The sequence below is a fragment of the Natator depressus genome, chromosome 20 (genome assembly GCF_965152275.1).
Source record: "Natator depressus isolate rNatDep1 chromosome 20, rNatDep2.hap1, whole genome shotgun sequence".
In the NCBI taxonomy this organism is placed as follows: Eukaryota; Metazoa; Chordata; order Testudines; family Cheloniidae; genus Natator; species Natator depressus.
In genome coordinates, this window is record NC_134253.1 from 3,199,322 (window position 1) to 3,217,552 (window position 18,231).

General features: G+C 63.1%; 1 protein-coding gene across 3 annotated transcripts in view; it reads left to right on the forward strand.

The window, feature by feature from the left end:
- Positions 1 to 18,231, forward strand: part of LRP1 (LDL receptor related protein 1) — a 177,916-nt gene that overhangs the window by 143,760 nt on the left and 15,925 nt on the right. For 2 of the 3 annotated variants that reach the window (XM_074934762.1, XM_074934764.1), the window contains 23 exons: positions 307 to 432; positions 634 to 759; positions 1,522 to 1,641; positions 3,291 to 3,404; positions 5,013 to 5,162; positions 5,839 to 5,961; positions 6,737 to 6,853; positions 7,802 to 7,930; positions 8,309 to 8,431; positions 8,737 to 8,877; positions 9,166 to 9,353; positions 9,829 to 10,012; positions 10,523 to 10,608; positions 11,893 to 12,012; positions 12,426 to 12,616; positions 13,006 to 13,211; positions 13,836 to 14,024; positions 14,803 to 14,951; positions 15,328 to 15,421; positions 16,680 to 16,796; positions 16,919 to 17,038; positions 17,649 to 17,771; positions 18,067 to 18,192. In XM_074934762.1, coding sequence (XP_074790863.1) covers positions 307 to 432; positions 634 to 759; positions 1,522 to 1,641; positions 3,291 to 3,404; positions 5,013 to 5,162; positions 5,839 to 5,961; positions 6,737 to 6,853; positions 7,802 to 7,930; positions 8,309 to 8,431; positions 8,737 to 8,877; positions 9,166 to 9,353; positions 9,829 to 10,012; positions 10,523 to 10,608; positions 11,893 to 12,012; positions 12,426 to 12,616; positions 13,006 to 13,211; positions 13,836 to 14,024; positions 14,803 to 14,951; positions 15,328 to 15,421; positions 16,680 to 16,796; positions 16,919 to 17,038; positions 17,649 to 17,771; positions 18,067 to 18,192 — 3,162 coding nt within the window. The remainder of the gene's footprint in view (positions 1 to 306; positions 433 to 633; positions 760 to 1,521; positions 1,642 to 3,290; positions 3,405 to 5,012; positions 5,163 to 5,838; positions 5,962 to 6,736; positions 6,854 to 7,801; positions 7,931 to 8,308; positions 8,432 to 8,736; positions 8,878 to 9,165; positions 9,354 to 9,828; positions 10,013 to 10,522; positions 10,609 to 11,892; positions 12,013 to 12,425; positions 12,617 to 13,005; positions 13,212 to 13,835; positions 14,025 to 14,802; positions 14,952 to 15,327; positions 15,422 to 16,679; positions 16,797 to 16,918; positions 17,039 to 17,648; positions 17,772 to 18,066; positions 18,193 to 18,231) is intronic. The other variant, XM_074934763.1, reaches the window with a different exon arrangement.

Genomic DNA, 18,231 nt, shown 5'->3' on the forward strand with positions numbered 1-18,231 from the left:
GGAGGGGTTTGCCCCAGAAACCCCCCTCCCCCATGGTCCCGATCCCTCCCCAGCTCTCCTGTCCTCTGTGCAAGCTGGGGGTGGGGATTTGCCCCATAGAGACACCCCCTCCCGTCGGTCCTGATCCCTCCCCAGCAGGCTGCTGAGCCCCCCATTCAGCACAGGGGTCTGGCCCTGTCTCCCCTTGGCTCTGGGAACCTGCTAGCCAGTCCCAGCAGGAGGGATCCTGTACCCGCCCCTGTCCTGGAGCATTGGCTGGGGTCTCCACTGGGCCTGCGTGTGACTCTGCTCTTCCCCTGCCCCCAGGCGAGCTGTCCCCCTGCAGGATGAACAACGGGGGCTGCCAGGACCTGTGCCTGCTCACCCCCAAGGGGCACGTCAACTGCTCCTGCCGGGGCGAGCGGGTCCTGCAGGAAGATTTCACCTGTAAAGGTGAGTGCCGCCCCCTCCCAGTCATGCTCCCCACATGGAGGGAGCCAACCCTAGGAATGAAGGGGGGTGGGAGGAGGATAAAAGGGGGAAGGATGGGGAGGGGGCGGTGCATGGGGGCAGGGGTGCACGTGGAAGGGGGATGGGGAGGGCGTGGTGCCCATGGACAAGGGGTTCTTCCCAAAAAATTTTTCCCACCCCCAGCCCTCAACTCCACCTGCAACGTGCACGAGTTCGAGTGTGGGAACGGGGAGTGCATCGACTACAGCCGCACCTGCGACGGCACCGCGCACTGCAAGGACAAGTCCGACGAGAAGCAGTCCTACTGCAGTGAGGGCCTCTTGCGCTCGGCTCACCTCCCCCCGCCCCGGCGGTTCCGCCCACCTGGAGCCCTGTCGGCTCTCCCCCCCGCCCAGCACCCAGTCGGACTCCTGGCCTGGCTCTGGGCTGGGCATTCGGTCTCGTGGGTAGAGCCAGGATACCAGGTTTCTGGGATGGGAGCATTGGTTAGTGGCTGGGATGGGGGAAGTGGGACCCCGAGCTCCTGATTTCTGGTCCCAGCCTGGTGTATGGTCTGGCTTGGACAGGAGGGACTGGGATTCTCCTGGGTTCTCCCCTGGGCATATCACTTCGCTTCCCCGTGCCCGTTAACCAGGGCTGGGGCTCACTGACCGCACAGACAGGGGCGGCTCTCATAAAGAAACGGTAGCTAACGGGCGCTGGCGCCCCCCCCAACGGGACCCCCCGGGTCTCTGAAAGCTTTGCACCTGCCAGCCCTACACGTGACCTGCACGGCCGGGAATATTGCTGTAGGACTTCAGCATCTGAGCCGGGCACTTGATGGTGCGTTAGCCTGATTCTGAATGACCCCGTTCCTGTGCTCAGGGCAGAGCTGGGGGAGGCTGGGCCATCCCATGGGGGGCCTCTGAGCCCCCCTGACCCTGCTGTAACACCCTTCGCTCACTGTGGTCCCCCACGGGCAGTGGGAAGCAGACAGGAGCCGGCGCGTGCATGGTGCCCCTTCGAACTGCAAATGGGGGGGCTGGCAACCCCCTGAGCCCCCCAGCTCCCCTCTCCGCGCCTCCCCCGCAGGCAGCCGCAAGTGTAAGAAGGGCTTTCTGCACTGCATGAATGGGCGCTGCGTGGCCAACGCGTACTGGTGCAACGGCATGGACGACTGCGGGGACAACTCAGACGAAGTGCCCTGTAACAGTAAGCAATTCCCCTCCCTTGCCTGGTGCTCGCCTGCCGCGGGCGGCTCCTGCACCGGGCGGGCCTGGCTCTGTCCCAGCTCCCCCGTCACTGCTGTCCGCCTGGTGCGTGACGGAGGCAGGGTTGGAGGGCAACGGATTGCCGGGTCAGACTCCCAGCTCGAGCCCCCCGCAGCTGCGTTTCAGACCTGGCCTCGGCGGCTCTCTCTGCGCGGCAGGGCAAACGGGAGCGGCTGGACCTTCCTCTATCTGGGCTTGGCTTCTCCCGCCGTACAATGTGGCTAGGAATCCCGAACCATCTCCCAGCGGTCGGGGAGACTCGCTCTGCAAATACTCGTGCGAGATGCTTGTATTTCGGTGTGGGGGGGCCTAGCTGGAGTCATGTAACGTACCTGGAAAGAGAGAGACCCTCCGTCCCGAGGCAGTTTGCAGCGTACCTTGCGGCTTTGGGCTCTTTGTACATTTTGTAAGTAGAGGAGAGTTCAAATAACCCTATGCCAAGGCTGCCCGGGCAGCTGTGCATGCAGAGTGTGGGCGTGTTTGCATGTGGGAGACACACATGTGTACACACACACACGAGCATGGGGGTGTTTGCATGTGGGGGACACACGTGTACACACACACACGAGCATGGGGGTGTTTGCCTGTGGGGGACGCATTTACACTCACGAGTGTGGGCATGTTTGCATGTGGGGGACACATACACTTACACACATGAGTGTGGGCGTGTTCACATGTGGGACACACACGTACATACACACGCACCAGTGTATTTGCATGTGGGACACACACATACATATACCCACACGTACACACTCGAGCTCCGGTGTGTTTGCATGTGGGGGACACATACACGTGTACACACACACAAAAGCATGAGGGTGTTTGCATGTGGGGGACGCACGTACACACACGAGCGTGGGCGTGTTTGCATGTGACACACATACATTTTGCCCAGAGGATTTTTGCAGCAGTCCCAAACTCCCCAATGTAAAGAGGCGCAGAGCCCCTTGTGGCTGGAGTCCGACCCCCACTGGGCACAGAGCACTAGTGAATGTGGGGGCTCCGTTCCAAGCAGAGCCCCGGGAAGAGGCACCAGCTCACGTGGGTCCCCTGCTGGAGGGGCAGGGTTGGCAAGGCCGTGCCCCCGACGCCCAAGAACGGCTGTTTTGGGCATGGCTGCTGCTGTGGCAGGAGGAACGTGGCGCCCTGACCAGGGTTGTGGCGGGTGCCCAGATCTGCGTGCCCCCTGTGCCCGTCCTGTGTACCGGGGAAAGGGCCCTCGTGCCATCCTCACCTGGGTGCCAACGCCGAGCTGTCGGGGTGGTTTAGGAGCATCTGAGAACCAGGCCGCTTCGTGCCCAGCCCTGCTCGCGGAGCCCAGTGCACGAGCGGCCAGGTTCCCGGTGCTTCCTTCCCCTTGTCAGGCAGGGGTCTGAGTGTGGAGAGGAGAGGAGCGGAGTGAGGGGCCAAGATAAGCACAGTCAGGTCGCTCCCGAAGTGTCCTGTCAGGCTGTGGGGGCAGCCAGTGCAGTGAGCGCGAGCCCCATTGCGGTGAGCGCGAGGGGTGCGTGTGCGCCCCATTGCAGTGAGCGCGAGGGGCTGCCCGCCGAGCCCCCCCATAGCTCCGGTCTGTCCCCCTCGTTGCAGAGACCAGCTGCGCGGTGACGGAGTTCCGGTGCCGGGACGGGAGCTGCATCGGGAACTCGAGCCGCTGTAACCAATTCATCGACTGCGAGGACGCGTCGGACGAGATGAACTGCAGTGAGTGGCAGCGCTGCACGGGGGGGACCTCCCCTCGGCCTCCTGTTCCCTGGCTCAGAGCTGCCCCCACCCCCAGCGGGGAGGGGAAACCAGGCCCTTCGGCCCCCCCGTACCCTGCCGTGACTCCCCCCCCCCCCCGATAGAGTTCGAGCCAGGTTATTGTGTCCTGGGAACAGGCCCGGCCGCCCTGTCACTGCCAGGGTGCCCTGTGCAGCCCCTGATGTGCCACCTCCCGACAGGCTGTCAGAAGCACTTAGTGAGGTGCTGCGAAACGGGCGTGGGAGACGGGCAGAAGGGATCGGCCTGGCACCTGCAGCTGGCGTGGGAGCGGGCAGGGCCGGTAGCAGGGGGCAGGCCGCAGGCTTCAGCCAGGAGTCACCACAGGCGGGGTGTCACGGAGTCCCCGGGCGATGCTCTGAAAGCCGCAGGGACTCTGGGGAAGTCTCCTCTCTGGGAGCAGCCTGTCTCCAGGGCAAGAAGCTCACACGGCTTCCACCTTCCTGGGTCTGACCCCGGAGCCTTCAGCATCCCCTGCCCCTCCCTGCGCTTCCCCCAGTGAGTCTGCCCAGGCGGGGTCCTGGGGAAGCCAGAGGGTCCTGCCCCCCAACTCCGCAGTCAGACGTGACTCTCAGCCAGCCGGTAAAACAGAGGTTTATTAGACGACAGGAACATGGTCTAAAACGGAGCTTGTACGTACAGAGAACAGGACCCCTCAGCCGGGTCCATTTTGGGGGGCAGTGAGCCAGACCACCCCGTCTGCCCTTCACTCATCGTCCCCAGCCAGCCCCAAACTAACTCACTCTCCAGCCCCTCCTCCTCTGGGCTTTGTCCCTTTCCTGGGCCAGGAGGTCACCCGATTCCTTTGTTCTCCAACCCTTTAGCTCTCACCTGGGGGGGGGGCAGGCCATCAGTGGCCAGGAAACAGGGTGTCGGCCATTCTCTGTGTCCAGACCCCTGCACTCACCTGCTCTCTAGGGCTCTGCAACGATCATACACCCTTACCGCACCCCCTAGATACTTAAGAACTGCATAGGGGAAACTGAGGCACCCCCACAATATTCAGAGAAAGCATTAAGAACAGTCCCACTTCGTCACACGGGGGGGTCTGCACGTCATCCAAGGCAGTGAGGGATCTTCTCCCCTGGCAGTGACAGAGGAGGGCTGTGACGGGGGAGGGAGGACAAGTGTGTGTGTGTGTGTGTAACTGTTGAGTGCTTGCACTGTGTGTGTGTGAGTGCACAGTGTGTGTACCTGTGTGCGCGTGCACTTTGTACGTGTGTGCATGCACAGTGCACGTGTGTGTGTGCACAGCGTTTGTGCCCGTGGGTGCACTCGGGTCTCAGCGGTTCCCCCAGTGGCTCTCTGCTGTCTGGGCCGGAGCGTCAGTCTCCCCTTTTGGGGGTTGTTCGGGAGCTGCCCCTCTGGCCAGGGCGCGGGCGGCACAGCTGCTCCCCGGGCCCGGCTCAGCTGCCAGCCGGAATTGTGAGGGTGCAGACGGCGGAGGGGACTCCCCTGCCAGGCAGAACGCGGGGCGGGGGTGGATGGCAGCTGGGAGCTGTGCCCCGGCCCGCGAGCTGAGGGAAGTAGCCACTCCGGCCTTTCCTGTAGGCGCCACCGACTGCAGCAGCTACTTCAAGCTGGGGGTGAAAGGCCTGACGTTCCAGAAGTGCGAGCACACGTCGCTCTGCTACGCCCCGTCCTGGGTGTGCGACGGAGCCAACGACTGCGGCGACTACTCGGACGAGAAGAACTGCCCAGGTGAGCGCGGGGCCTGGCCGGTGACAGGATGGGGCCGGGGAGCTCGGCGGGCAGGCTCCAGCAGTGCCCAGCCTGGCACGCCAGCAGGGGCTGCTGGTCCCCAGCTGGGTGGGGGGGCAGTCGGGTGGGAATGGGGTGAGGGGGTGGGGAAGGAAATGGCGCAAGGCTGTGCTGACAGCAAACGATCGCGGACCGGCATGGGGAGAGGCGTTCCTGCCTGGGGAGCTCGTGACCGTCCAGCCCCAGGGGCCGGGTGGAGGAGGCACTGGGCTGGGATCGGGGAGCCATTCCCTGCTCTGCCCGGCTGGTCTTGGGTACGTCCCTGCATCTCTGGGCCTCTGTTTAGTCTGTCTCTCGGACGGAGTCCAGGCAGCATCCCAGGGCCTCCATTTCGCAGCGCCCTGAGGCCCCTGTCCCGGTCGGGGTCCGGCCAGCACACGGGGACGCCCCTCTCAGCTGGGGTGCAGGTGCTACCATAATCCCCATTAATGGAAGAGAATGTGGGAGGGGAGTTTCTCTGGATGCCCCTTTGACCCCACGCTGCACCGGCTGATGGAGCTCTGTGCCAGGGTTGGTGTCGCTCTGCAGAACCGAGCCCAGGGTTAGCTGTACGGTGTAGCCAGGCTCAGCCGGTGTCACCGAATCAGCCCTTGCGCCTTTCCTGCCCCCGCCCCAGGAGTGAGGAAACCCAAGTGCCCGGCTAATTACTTCGCCTGCCCGAGCGGGAGGTGCATCCCCATGACCTGGACATGCGATAAGGAGGACGACTGTGAGAACGGCGAAGACGAGACACACTGCAGTAAGCGTGGGGAGCATGGGATTGTGGGAAGGGCAAGGATGGGCACCCCAGAGGGAGCGTGGGATTGTGGGAGGAAGAACATGGAGGGGACAGACTGCAGTGAGTGCCCCCCCCCAGTCGCGTTATTCCCAGTTCCTATGGCGTGAGTGAGGTTTTAAATCTCTCATGTCCATCGCCCAGGGGCCAGGGATCACTCACTCTCCCCTCCCCGGGACTGGACGCTCTGGCCCAAGGCATTTAGTGCAGACCAGCCCTCGGCTTTTCCCTTCTCTAAAGAACAAAGACCCAATTTCCCAGCCTCGGCTTTACATTGCCGCCAGCGCAGTGGCCCCTTGCACGTTTGTGCACGTGGTCTCGTGCGACAGTTTCACGCTTGTTTCAGGGCTGAGAGGTGACACTGACAACCCTGGAGTTGACAGCCACCTGAACGGAATGATCAGGGTGGTGTTAGACATCAGTCTGGGTGAGGGTCCTGCTGGCCTTCAACTCGGGGGGGGGGGGTGCTGGAGCCCCAGTTTTGCTCACTCAGAACCTATCAACGTGGAACTTCCACATCCAGCGCACACCATCCCCATGATCCTACTGTGCCCATCCCCATGGGGTCTAGGCGCCACCTAGCGTAGAACCAGTGCTATCACCTGCCCAGCCGCTGCTCAGCCCCGTGCCCTGAGCCCCAGCAACAGCCGCAGTCACACGGCTGAGTGTCCTGTCCCCCTTGTTCCCTTCCCCGAGCTCCTGATGCCGCCCTGACCGCCGGCTCTCCCTCCCCTCCCAGATAAATTCTGCTACCCCGTGCAGTTCGAATGCAACAACCACCGCTGCATCTCCAAGCTGTGGGTGTGCGATGGAGCGGACGACTGCGGGGATGGCTCCGACGAAGACAGCCGCTGCCGTAAGCCCCTCTCCCCTGCCGGGAGGGGGCGGGGGAGACCCAGCAAGAGGAAGGGAGCCTGGCGGAAGGGGACCAGGGGTGTCTCTTCGAAGTGCAAAGCCAGGGAGCCATACCTTATCCTTGGGGGAGTAGGAACTAGCGGCTAGAGCAGGAAGGTGGTCTGAACTCCTGGGTTCATTCTGTTCTCAGCTCGGGGAGGAGAGGGAGGTCTAGTGGTTGGAGCAGGGGGGCTGGGAGCCAGGACTCCTGGGTTCTATTCCCAGGTCTGGGAGAGGAGGGGTGTCTAGTGGTTGGAACAAGGGGACCAAGAGCCAGGACTCCTGAGTTCTGTTGCCGAATTCGGGAGGTGAGTCTAGTGGTGAGAGCAGCAGAATGGGGAGTGGGGACTCTTGGGTTCTGCCACTGATTTGCCAGGTGACCTCCCTGTGCCTCAGTTTCTCCATTTGTAAAATGAGGGGGGCTGGCTCCACCTGTCTGTGAGGGGGGAGTGAATCAGTCACTAGGTTGCCAGTTGTTCTGAGACCCTCCACTAGAGGGGATGGTGGACGTGCTGCCTATTTCTATGGCGGGGCGAGGGAGCAACTGCTGGCAGGTTCCCTGGGGTGGGGGAGGCTTCACACCCAGGCAGGGTCCTGACCTCACAAACTTCTTCGGGGATCATGTGAGACAGCCCCAAAGGGGCCCAGACCCGAAACCTACCCGGGGTTCAGCCGGGCCAAACCAAATGTCGCCCCCGCACACGGAGCCAGGGCACCCCTTACAGCGTGTGCTGAGCTCACCCACTGGGACCTCTCAGGGTATACGGGGATGAGGTGCCCACGCCCCTCACTGCGCTGGACGCAGCCTCTGTGGGGGAGCCCTTCCGGCACCCCCCACGCTGCCTCTCTGTCAATACCGACGTGTGTCTAGCCGCCCCGTAAGCCCTGCTCACCCCTCTTCCCCCCCCAGGGCTGACCACCTGCAGCTCGGGGTCCTTCCAGTGCCCGGGCACGTACGTGTGCGTGCCAGAGCGCTGGCTCTGCGACGGAGACAAGGACTGTGCCGACGGCTCTGACGAGTCCCTAGCTGCTGGCTGCTGTGAGTCGCCCTGTGGCTGCGCTCGGTTCGGGGGGTGGGGAAGGAAGCCCCTGGGCTGGGGCAGCCAGCAAGCCGGGGAGCAGTTGACTCCGGTGCTATCACCCAGAGGCTGCAGCGGATCGGGCAGCGCTGCTCGGGAGTCAGGCTGCCTGGATTCTAGTCCCGTATGACCTTGGCCCCCCCCGCCCCTGCAGCCCCGTGCCTCAGTTTCCCTCTCTACACAGGAGCAGGTGACCTTTCTCCGAAGGGGGAGAAGGGGTTGTGAGGCAGAGCTGGCTAGTTTGCCCTGTGCCTCCCAGCCTGGGCCCCTGTGTGAGGGCTGGGGACAGTTGCGGGGGGCCTGGCCGCGGGGCGCTGACCAGCGGCTCCTCGTTACAGTGTACAACAGCACGTGTGACGAGCGGGAGTTCATGTGCGCCAACCGCCAGTGCATCCCCAAGCACTTCGTCTGCGACCACGACGACGACTGCGGCGACGGCTCCGACGAGTCCCCGGAGTGCGGTGGGTGCCGGCGTGGAACGGGGCGCGGAGCTGGGGCTGCCGTCCCCCCCAGCCCAAGCTCCGCGGCTCCTGGCTCCGAGCGAGACATGGGGACGGGCGGGGGAGCCCCAGGTCCCACTGCGTTGATCAGAGTGGCGGGTGAGGCTGCGTGAGCTGCCAGCCCCTGCGGAAAAGGCCCCGCCCAAGCGCCAGGGGGAGGCGAGGTGCCAGCCTTCTCTGATCCTGCCTGGGCCATGCCCGAGGGGATGCCCTGCTCCCCGTGCGCCCGCTCCGAGCTGGCCTGACCGCGTCCCCTCTCTCCGCAGAGTACCCGACCTGCGGCCCGCACGAATTCCGCTGCGCCAATGGCCGCTGCCTCAGCAACAGCCAATGGCAGTGCGACGGGGACTTCGACTGCCACGACCACTCGGACGAGGCGCCCAAGAACCCGCGCTGCACCAGCTCCGGTAGGTGCCCGGGGACGGGCCCTGGGCCCCGGGCTCCGGGGACTGTATTCTGAGCCGTCGCCGTGGTTTCCTGCCCCTTCCCTCACTTGCAGCCCAGTGGGCTCTCCCGTGCTTTGGCCCTGGACTCAATCCCTTTCTCCCCTGGCCAGCAGGGGGCAGTACGCCCAGCCCTGGGCGTGGCCCTGGCTGGTGCACGGGGAGGGCTGTTGATGGGGTGCCCCGGGAGCGGTGCCTGGGGTGACGCCGAGGGCGGCCTGCGGTGACCCCCGGCTCCCGCCGTCCTTCCAGAGAGCAAGTGCAACGACTCGTTCTTCCTGTGCAAGAACGGGCGGTGCGTGCCCGAGGGCCTGCTGTGCGACAACAACGACGACTGCACCGACGGCTCCGACGAGCTGAACTGCTTCCTCAACGAGTGTCTCAACAAGAAGCTGAGCGGCTGCTCCCAGGAGTGCGAGGACCTCAAGATCGGCTATAAGGTTGGGTCGCTGGGGGGCGGGCCTAGCCTGCGCCGTGGGGCTGGGGAAGGGCAGGGCCAGACGTCCAGAGGGTCCCTGTTGAGCACGAGGAGCTGTCGAGCGAGCCCTGCTCCTGGCGGCTCCGAGCGGGAGTTGGGGAGCAGCTGGCTCTCCACTGGGCTATTCCAGCGTGTGTTTGTTCACCATTCATGTGTGCGCAGGCCCGGTGTTTGTAGAGGGGAGTGTGGACTCACTGTTTGTGCAGGTGTGTGCCCAGGCACTGCTTGTGTTTACCGTGTCTGCCCGTCTGCTATTTTTGCATCCCTTGGCTGTGTATTTGTGCGTGTGCACGCTGCATGCGTGTGCCGTGATTGGGGGCGCTCACGCCATTTGTGCGTGCCCTGTTTGTGCCCTGGGGTGTGCATGGTTGGTGCGCGCGCGTGTGCCCCTCCGTGCTGCAGGGACGCTCCTAACTGCTTCCCGCTGCCTCCTGCAGTGTAGATGCCGGCCTGGGTACAGACTGAAAGACGATGGGAAAACCTGCATCGACATTGATGAGTGCACCACCACCTACCCCTGCAGCCAGAAATGCATCAACACACTGGGAAGCTTCAAGTGCCTCTGCATAGAGGGCTACAAACTAAAGCCCGACCACCCGACCAGCTGCAAAGCTGTCACAGGTGAGAGAGCAGCTCCCCGGGGCACCTGCACCGAGGGGCTTTGCATGCCGGGGGCCGGGGATCAGACGGAAACCGCTAGGTTTGCGGAGGATCTTGCCGTGTCCAAGGGGCTGGACGCTTTGTTGGTATCTCTGCACCAAGGAGCTCAAGGAGCGTGCCCCCGTCAGGTCTGGACTGGCAGGCTGCAGGCCAGGCAGCCGGGGTTGCTTTGCCATGTGCTCTCGCTGGGCCGAGCCAGCACCGCACCAGGGAATCTGGTTCCCCTGGCGGTTTTGCTGGGTGGTTTCTGGCTGATGGCCGTTGAGCAGGCTGGAGAAGTCCAGGTTCGGCCTGCCGCAGTGCAGACCTCCGTGCCTTTGGCCGGCTCCGTTCGGAGGGTTGGTGGCTGTGAGGGCAGTTGCCACCAGCTGCAGGGCCCGTGCAAAGCTGAAGACAGCATTGGAGTGTCTCTGTGCCTGTGGAGGGGGGGATCTGACCCCGTCTGACGCGTCCCCTGTCTTTCCCCTGCAGACGAAGAGCCCTTCCTCATCTTCGCCAACCGCTACTACCTGAGGAAACTCAACCTGGACGGCTCCAACTACACGCTGCTCAAACAGGTGCTGCTGGGAGCGGGCGTCTGTGCCGTCTCCACTGGGCAGCCGCTCAGGCGTGGCCTTGAACTGGGCTTCTCCAGTTGGGGGTAGGGTGTCCCCACTGGCTCCTCGGGTGGAAGCGGTGTCACCTGAGGGGGATTGCACCCCTCCTCCCCATCAGGTTTGGGGCTCAGGGAAAAGGCTCCCTTGGTTTAAGGGCTGCTCCTTGGAAGCCACTGGGGGGGCCTCCCTGATTGACACCAGCTGAGGATATTTGGGCACCTGGAGGCCCAAGCCGCAGCCGTGCAGGGTGGGTGGGTGATGGACCCTCCTGCCGCCTCCACTTTGCCCTTGTGCCCCAGACATGCCCGCTGCTCAGGGGAGGGGGAAAGGCTCCGTCTCGCTTCCTGCTGTGAGCGCTAATGCCAACCTAGCTTGCAAAGGAGCTCCTTGGTAGCTGGCTGCAATATGGTAGGCCCTATGCAAACAATAGGACCACGCTGATCAGGCCTCAGTGGGAGTCCTGTGTCCAGTTCTGGGCGCCACATTTCAGGAAAGATGTGGACACATTGGAGAGAGTCCAGAGAAGAGCAACAAAAATGATTAAAGGTCTAGAAAACACGACCTAGGAGGGAAGATTGAAAAACTTGGGTTTGTTTAGTCTGGAGAAGAGAAGACTGGGAGGGGATGTAACGTTTTCAAGTGCATAAAAGGTTGTTACAAGGAGGAAGGAGAAAAATTGTTCTTAATCTCTGAGGATAGGGCAAGAAGCAGTGGGCTTAAATTGTAGCAAGGGAGGTTTAGTTTGGACATTAGGAAAAACTTCCTAACTGTCCGGGTGGTTAAACACTGGAATTGCCTGGGGAGGTTGTGGAATCTCCGTCACTGGGGATTTTTAAGAGCAGGTTGGACAAACCCCTGTCAGGGATGGGCTAGATAATACTTAATCCTGCCATGAGTGCAGGGGATTGGACTAGATGACCTCTCGAGGTCCCTTCCAGTCCTGTGATTCTATGATTTCAATAGCTCCTTGGTAGCTGGTCCATATACGGTAGGTCCTACGCAAACAAGAGCTCCGTGGTAGCTGGTTACGTCCATGGTAGGTCCTACGTAAACATTGGCTGTCCTTGTTTTAAACCTCTCAAAAACAGAGGCTTGGAATCATGGGTGGGGAGGGGCAGGAGGTGGCTCAGTTTTTAAGGAAGGCCCAGTGAACCAGCAGTTGTGGCGATGCCCCCTTTGCCATCCCCGCTGGCCAGCGAGGTGGCAGCAGGACGAGGCCTAATGTATCTTCCTCGCTGGCTCCAGGGGCTGAACAACGCCGTGGCTCTGGACTTCGACTACAGGGAGCAGATGATCTACTGGACAGACGTCACCACGCAGGGCAGCATGATCCGCCGCATGCACATTAACGGGAGTAACGTCCAGGTGGGCACTGGGCTCCCCCCTGGGGTGCCCTCTTTGGGGGACCCGCACCCATAGCCCCTGTGCTCCCGGCGGCGGGGGCCTTGCGTTCCCGGGGGAGTGGGGTGGGGCTTCCGGGCTGGGCCGTGCGTACCTGGGACGGGGCAGGGTTCTTGAGTGGGGAATGGGGCGGGATTTTGAGTGGGTCCCTGGGGAAATGGGGCGGGGTCCCAGGGCAGAACCCACAGTCCTGGAGGTGAGGGGGTGGGACGGGGCAGGTTCTCTGGGGGGGTCCGTGTTCCTGGGGAATGGGGCAGGGTCCCAGGGCAAGACCTACAGTCCCGGGACGGGATGAGGGGGGCCAGGGCAAGGTCTCTGGGCGGGAGCGGGGCAGGGTCCTCTCCGTGAACAGGCCCTGACTTGTCCCGTTCTCCCAGCAGGTCCTTCACCGCACCGGTCTCAGCAACCCCGACGGGCTGGCCGTGGACTGGGTGGGCGGGAACCTGTACTGGTGCGACAAGGGCAGGGACACCATCGAGGTGTCGAAGCTGAACGGGGCCTACCGCACGGTGCTGGTGAACTCGGGGCTGCGGGAACCGCGGGCGCTGGTGGTGGACGTGCAGAACGGGTGAGGGGGCACGGCCGGGTCTCACCTTTCCCTTGTTCCCGGACACAGGACGCTCCGAGCTCCCTTCCGTGGGCTTGCGGATCGGCCCCGGTCCACGGCACCCCCTAGAATTTCTGTTCTGAGCGGGGAGCCTGGAATCAGGACTCCGGGGTTCTGTTCCCGGCTCTGGGAGAGGAGTGTGAGCTAGTGCTTGGAGGAGGGGATTGGAGCAGGACTCCTGGGTTCTGTTCCCACTCCCAGCTCTGCCTCTTACATGCTGGGAAATCTCTCTGCCACTTGGTGACTCGGTTTCCCCTCCTGTACGGCGGACAGAAGGCCGCTGTAGCAGGACCGTTGGTGCCTTTTCGGTTGACTCAGCCTCTCCCGTTGCTGTTCCCTTTGCACCCCAGTTACCTGTACTGGACAGACTGGGGCGACCACTCCCTGATCGGCAAGATCGGGATGGACGGCACCAATCGGAGTGTCATCGTAGACACCAAGATCACCTGGCCCAACGGCCTCACCCTGGACTACATCAACAGCCGCATTTACTGGGCCGATGCCCGGGAGGACTACATTGAGTTTGCCAGCCTGGATGGCTCCAACCGGCACATCGGTGAGGCCAGCCGGGAGCTGCAGCTTTCTGTCAAACACAAATGGTTTTAGCACGGGACTGGGAGCCAGGACCCCTGGGTTCTCTTCCTGGCCTGGGAGCGCGGGGGTGTTGCCTAGTGCACAGAGCAAGGCACTGGGAGCCAGGACTCCTGGGTTCTCATCCCAGCTCTGCTGCCGACTCTCTCTATGGCCTTGGGAAAATGACCTCCCCTTTGCTTCTTGCCTCAGTTTCCCTATATAGGAACCAGGGGTGAGCTGTAGCTGCTGTGGGATTCATGGAGAGCCATGCTGCTGTAGTGCAAGGCAGGTGTTCATCCCCTGCTTCTCAGGAGTGCAGGGGGATAATTAACGCTGGTGCATCCAAGAGCTCGTGTATTAATATTAAAGTCTTCTTAAAATCCCCTCCCCTCCACACTTCCAGTCCCCGGCTTGAGTGGCCTGGCGGCCAAGGGGCCAAGTCCCGTAGGTGACTCAGCCGCAGGGGATTGCAGTGTCTGGCCTGTAGAAGGCGCCACGTGCACACCTGGAGTCGCGCGGCGGCAGTGCTCCGTCCTGCACAGCGGGGTTCCCCGTGGGGAAGGGGGCTGCATCCCTGCCTCGTCTGAGCTGCCCCCTCTCCCCACAGTGCTGAGCCAGGACATCCCGCACATCTTTGCTCTCACCCTCTTTGAGGACTACATCTACTGGACCGACTGGGAGACCAAGTCCATCAACCGAGCTCACAAGACCACCGGGGCCAACAAGTCCATGCTGATCAGCACGTTACACCGGCCCATGGACATCCACATCTACCATGCCTACCGCCAGCCAGACGGTGAGGGGGACGGAGCCCAGGGCGGGGGGCCGTCGCCAGGAGCTGGCTCAGCAAGGGCAGGGACCACGGCCCTGCGGGAACCAAGGCACAAGGCTCCCTGATTTCACACCGTCTCCCAGGGGGTTCTGAGGGAGGGGTGGGGCCCAGCTGGCGCAGTGGGGGTGAGCGCCCAAGGCTTTGGCATCTGGATCCCATCAGTGGCTCTAGTTAGAGACGCATCCTCATTCCCAGCTGCCCGAATGGCGGGCAGTCACTTGGGAAGTGAGTTGCCAGGTCTCAGTCTAGTCCCTGTGGTCAGCAGCCCCAGCCGGGTTTGGCCCCCAGCCCCACACTTGCCATCCAGTGTCTGACCTGCCGGCCGGGCTCTCTCCAGCCCGCACACACTTGCCCATGAGGTCTGGAGTCCGGTCAGGACCCAGCAGGTGGATCAGGATCTAGAAGGGATGGCCGCAGAGTCGCTACTTGCTGGGTCTGCCCTCGGATCAGCATGGACCCCGCTGGAGAGACCGCTGCCCGCCTCCGCTTCCCGTGTGCACGGCTCCGAGAGGGGCGCCCCGGATTGCATGGGGCTGGGGCGCACCAACTGGGATCCAGACCCTGTGCAGAGTAGGGCTGGGATGAGGGTGAAGAGGAGACGGTGGGGGAAGAACAGGAAGGGCGAGGGGAGACATACAACGAGGGAGGGGGATCACCTGCAGAGTGGGGGTCAAAAACCAGCTGCTCCCCCAGACAGTCTCCCCTCAGAAACTCTTACCCCAGCGCACTCTCCTCTCCCCAGTCCCCAGCCACCCCTGCAAAACCAGCAACGGCGGCTGCAGCAACCTGTGTCTCCTGTCCCCGGGCGGCAGCCGCAAGTGCGCCTGCCCTACCAACTTCTACCTGGGCAGTGACGGCAAGACCTGCGTCTCCAACTGCACGGCCAGCCAGGTGAGCCGCCCCTCGGGCTGTGCCCGCTGCTGCCAGGGCCCCGGGGCGCTGGGCGGGTGCAGCGGCGTCCCCGGTGTCCACACGTAAGCGCCACCAGACGCGGAGGCCGGAGCCGCTCTTACTCCCAGCCCCCTGGAGATGTGGGGCTGAGGCTCCCAAGAGGGGAGATGTGCGGGAGTCATTCTGGCTGGGGGGGGGCGGAGCGGACAACTAGCCCTCTTGCTCTCCGTCAGTCTCGCTGGACAGGGGGTAGGGCAGGCGGAGAGACCCATAGGGAAAAGCTCCCTGGGCCCCATTGGTCCTGGGGGTCGCCCCCATGCCGCTGCCCCCAGGTCCTGCGTGGAGCCAGCCTCATGACCTCGTGTCTCTGCCACAGTTCGTTTGCAAGAATGACAAGTGCATCCCTTTCTGGTGGAAATGCGACACGGAGGACGACTGCGGGGACCGCTCGGACGAGCCCGAGGATTGCCGTGAGTGCTGGGGGGTGGGATCCCAGTACAACCAGACCCAGACGCTGCACCGCCCACCCCCGGGGCTGTGCTCCCACCCCCATTGGTGACCCCAAGGAGAGGCACAGGGGCTCCTGCTGCACTGCCAGGCACCGCCCGCTCGGAAGGTGGGGTGGGGTCCCCTGCTCCTGCAGCCGCCACTCCCAGCATGGCTCCCGGCGCCTGTGCGGGGACGAAACGTTGAACAGGCTGGGGATGAAATGGATCCTTTGCTTAGCACTCGCTCCAGCCCTGACATCCAGTTACCCCAGGCTCCCGGTTGGCTTCTCAGCGAGATCTGCCAGCCGCAGAGCCCCGGGCAGCCCTTCCCGAGGGGGGGGTCCACAGTGAGAACCTCGCTGAGCAGCCTTGTTAACCCCATCACCCCCAGGAACCAGAAGGTTTGTGAGTCAGGGGAGTTCGTTCCATCCCAGCTCCGCTCCCCTCGTAGAGCCCTAGTGGCCACCTTGGCAAGGGATTCAAAACCCGGCCCTACTACTGCCTGGGGAGCCGAGCACGGCACAGCCCCCGGCGGGGGGCGGGGTGGGTCTCCGAAGCTGAGCAGAGCTGGGCCTGCCGACTGCCTGGTGACTCAGCAGGGGGCGCTCGTCTCTCTGAGTCACTGCTGATCCGGGGGTGCTGTGCAGAAGGGGGTGTACAGGTGACTCAGCAGGGGGCGCACTCCCCTTGGCTTGGCTGGCCTATGCAGCTGAGTCCTCAGACTTGGTTGTTAACGAGCCCAGGTGTGACTTGCATAATAGGGGGTTTAATGGCCAGTGCCCTACAGCTCCCTGGAATCTTCCTCCTGCTTTTAATTGCAGACGGGAGTCGTCTTTGCTCCCTCTCCTCATTGGCTGTGCAGCGTTGCGGCGTGCTGTTAAACAGCAGCCATGCTCCACCCCAGAGATGGCTGCATTTCAGTGATGGGTGAAACAATTCATATCTGAATTTTGTAAACAAGTTCTGGGCCAATTTCCTGCCACCTCTGCAGCCCCATTGACTCCAGTGTGAGGAGTGCCTGTGTAACATGCTTCCCCGCACAGTGGGATAACAGCCTACTGCTGCTCTCAGCTAATGGGGTTGCTCCTTTGGCTCAAGCAGTAGGGGCCTGTGCTCGTGGTGCTGGCAGTCCAGGGTCCCTGCGGCAGCCAGGCTTGCCCTGTGTGCGTCTCCCAGAGCTATGGAAATGCCGGGGTTCATCCGGAGCAAGGCGTCACCACCTCCCCTCTCTCACCCCCAGCTGAATTCAAGTGCCGCCCAGGACAGTTCCAGTGCTCCACCGGGATCTGCACCAACCCGGCCTTCATCTGCGATGGAGACAATGACTGCCAGGACAACTCAGACGAGGCCAACTGCGGTACGGCCCCCGGACGCCTGGGTCCCCAGCAGGGCTCCTGATCCTACAGTGTCCCAATAGCAGCAATGCAAGTCCAGGCGAGGAGTGAGTTCTCCCCTCACTGTGTCCCCTTTTCTGTCCAGATATCCATGTCTGCCTGCCCAGCCAGTTCAAATGCACCAACACCAACCGCTGCATCCCTGGGATCTTCCGTTGCAACGGGCAGGACAACTGCGGGGACGGCGAGGACGAGAAGGATTGTCGTGAGTTACCTCCCCACAAGGGATACCGTGGCGCGGGGGGGGGGCCTCCTGCCTGCGGGCACTCATGGCTGCGATCGATCACCACGTGACTGGGGGTGGGGGGCTTGCTTCCTCCCACCACTCTGCTGTCTGCAGCACGGACAGCCCTGCTCGCTGTATCCCTGCTGGAGTCGCTGCTGTTCTGATTCAGATAAAGGCTTACTCCTAATATCTAGTAGCCATGAGTTCCACAGGTTACAAAATAGCCAAACAACATTTCCTCCTGCCCGTTTTAAAAGCACTGCCTTGTACCCATCCTCTCGTCCCCCAGAGCTGACTGGGGGCTCAATTAGCCTAGGTGTTAATTGGAAAGGGCTTGTTCCTGCTTTTGAGGCCAGAGGTAGGGACTCCTGCGTGACGTTCCCGAGCTGCCCGTCACGTCGCTGTGGGAAAAGAGGCTCGTGATTATCCCGGCCGTGACTCAGAGGCTGCCGTGGCGTCCAGGGGCATTGCTGGGTACTTTGCCCCAGGCCCCGAAGCCCATCTGCGCTGGGGGGTGATCAAAGGCAGAGCCCCAGTTTCTGCTGCAGGGCCACCCCCGACTCCCCTTTCCTTTGTGCCCCCTATGCAGCGGAGGTGACCTGCGCCCCCAATCAGTTCCAGTGTGCCGTCACCAAGCGCTGCATCCCCCGTGTCTGGGTGTGCGACCGGGACAACGACTGCGTGGACGGATCAGACGAGCCTGCCAACTGCAGTAAGGAGCAGCTCCCCCGGTGCCGGGGAGGGGGCGGGGCTGGCAACCCTGGAGCCTGCGGCGTCCTGCCCCCCCTTGTGCCCCAGCTGAGCCCCATTCAGGCCTGGGACAAGGGGGCTGGCAGGGATGGAGGCTTTGTGCTGGGGCCACCTGGCCCGCTGGGATGTAGACCGAGGACCCCACAGCTCTGTCCTTCAGCCACAAGGGCTGCAACTTGGGGAGCCCTCGGGGGGGGGCAAAGATGGGGGTGCTGGCCCACGCTAACCCCCCTCTGCCTCTTCTCCCCCACCCCCAGCACAAATGACGTGTGGTGTGGACGAGTTCCGGTGCAAGGACTCGGGCCGATGCATCCCAGCGCGCTGGAAATGCGACGGGGAGGACGACTGTGGGGACAGCTCGGATGAGCCCAAGGAGGAATGCGGTGAGCTGGGGGCAGGGCCGGGGCGGCCGGGCTGAGCGG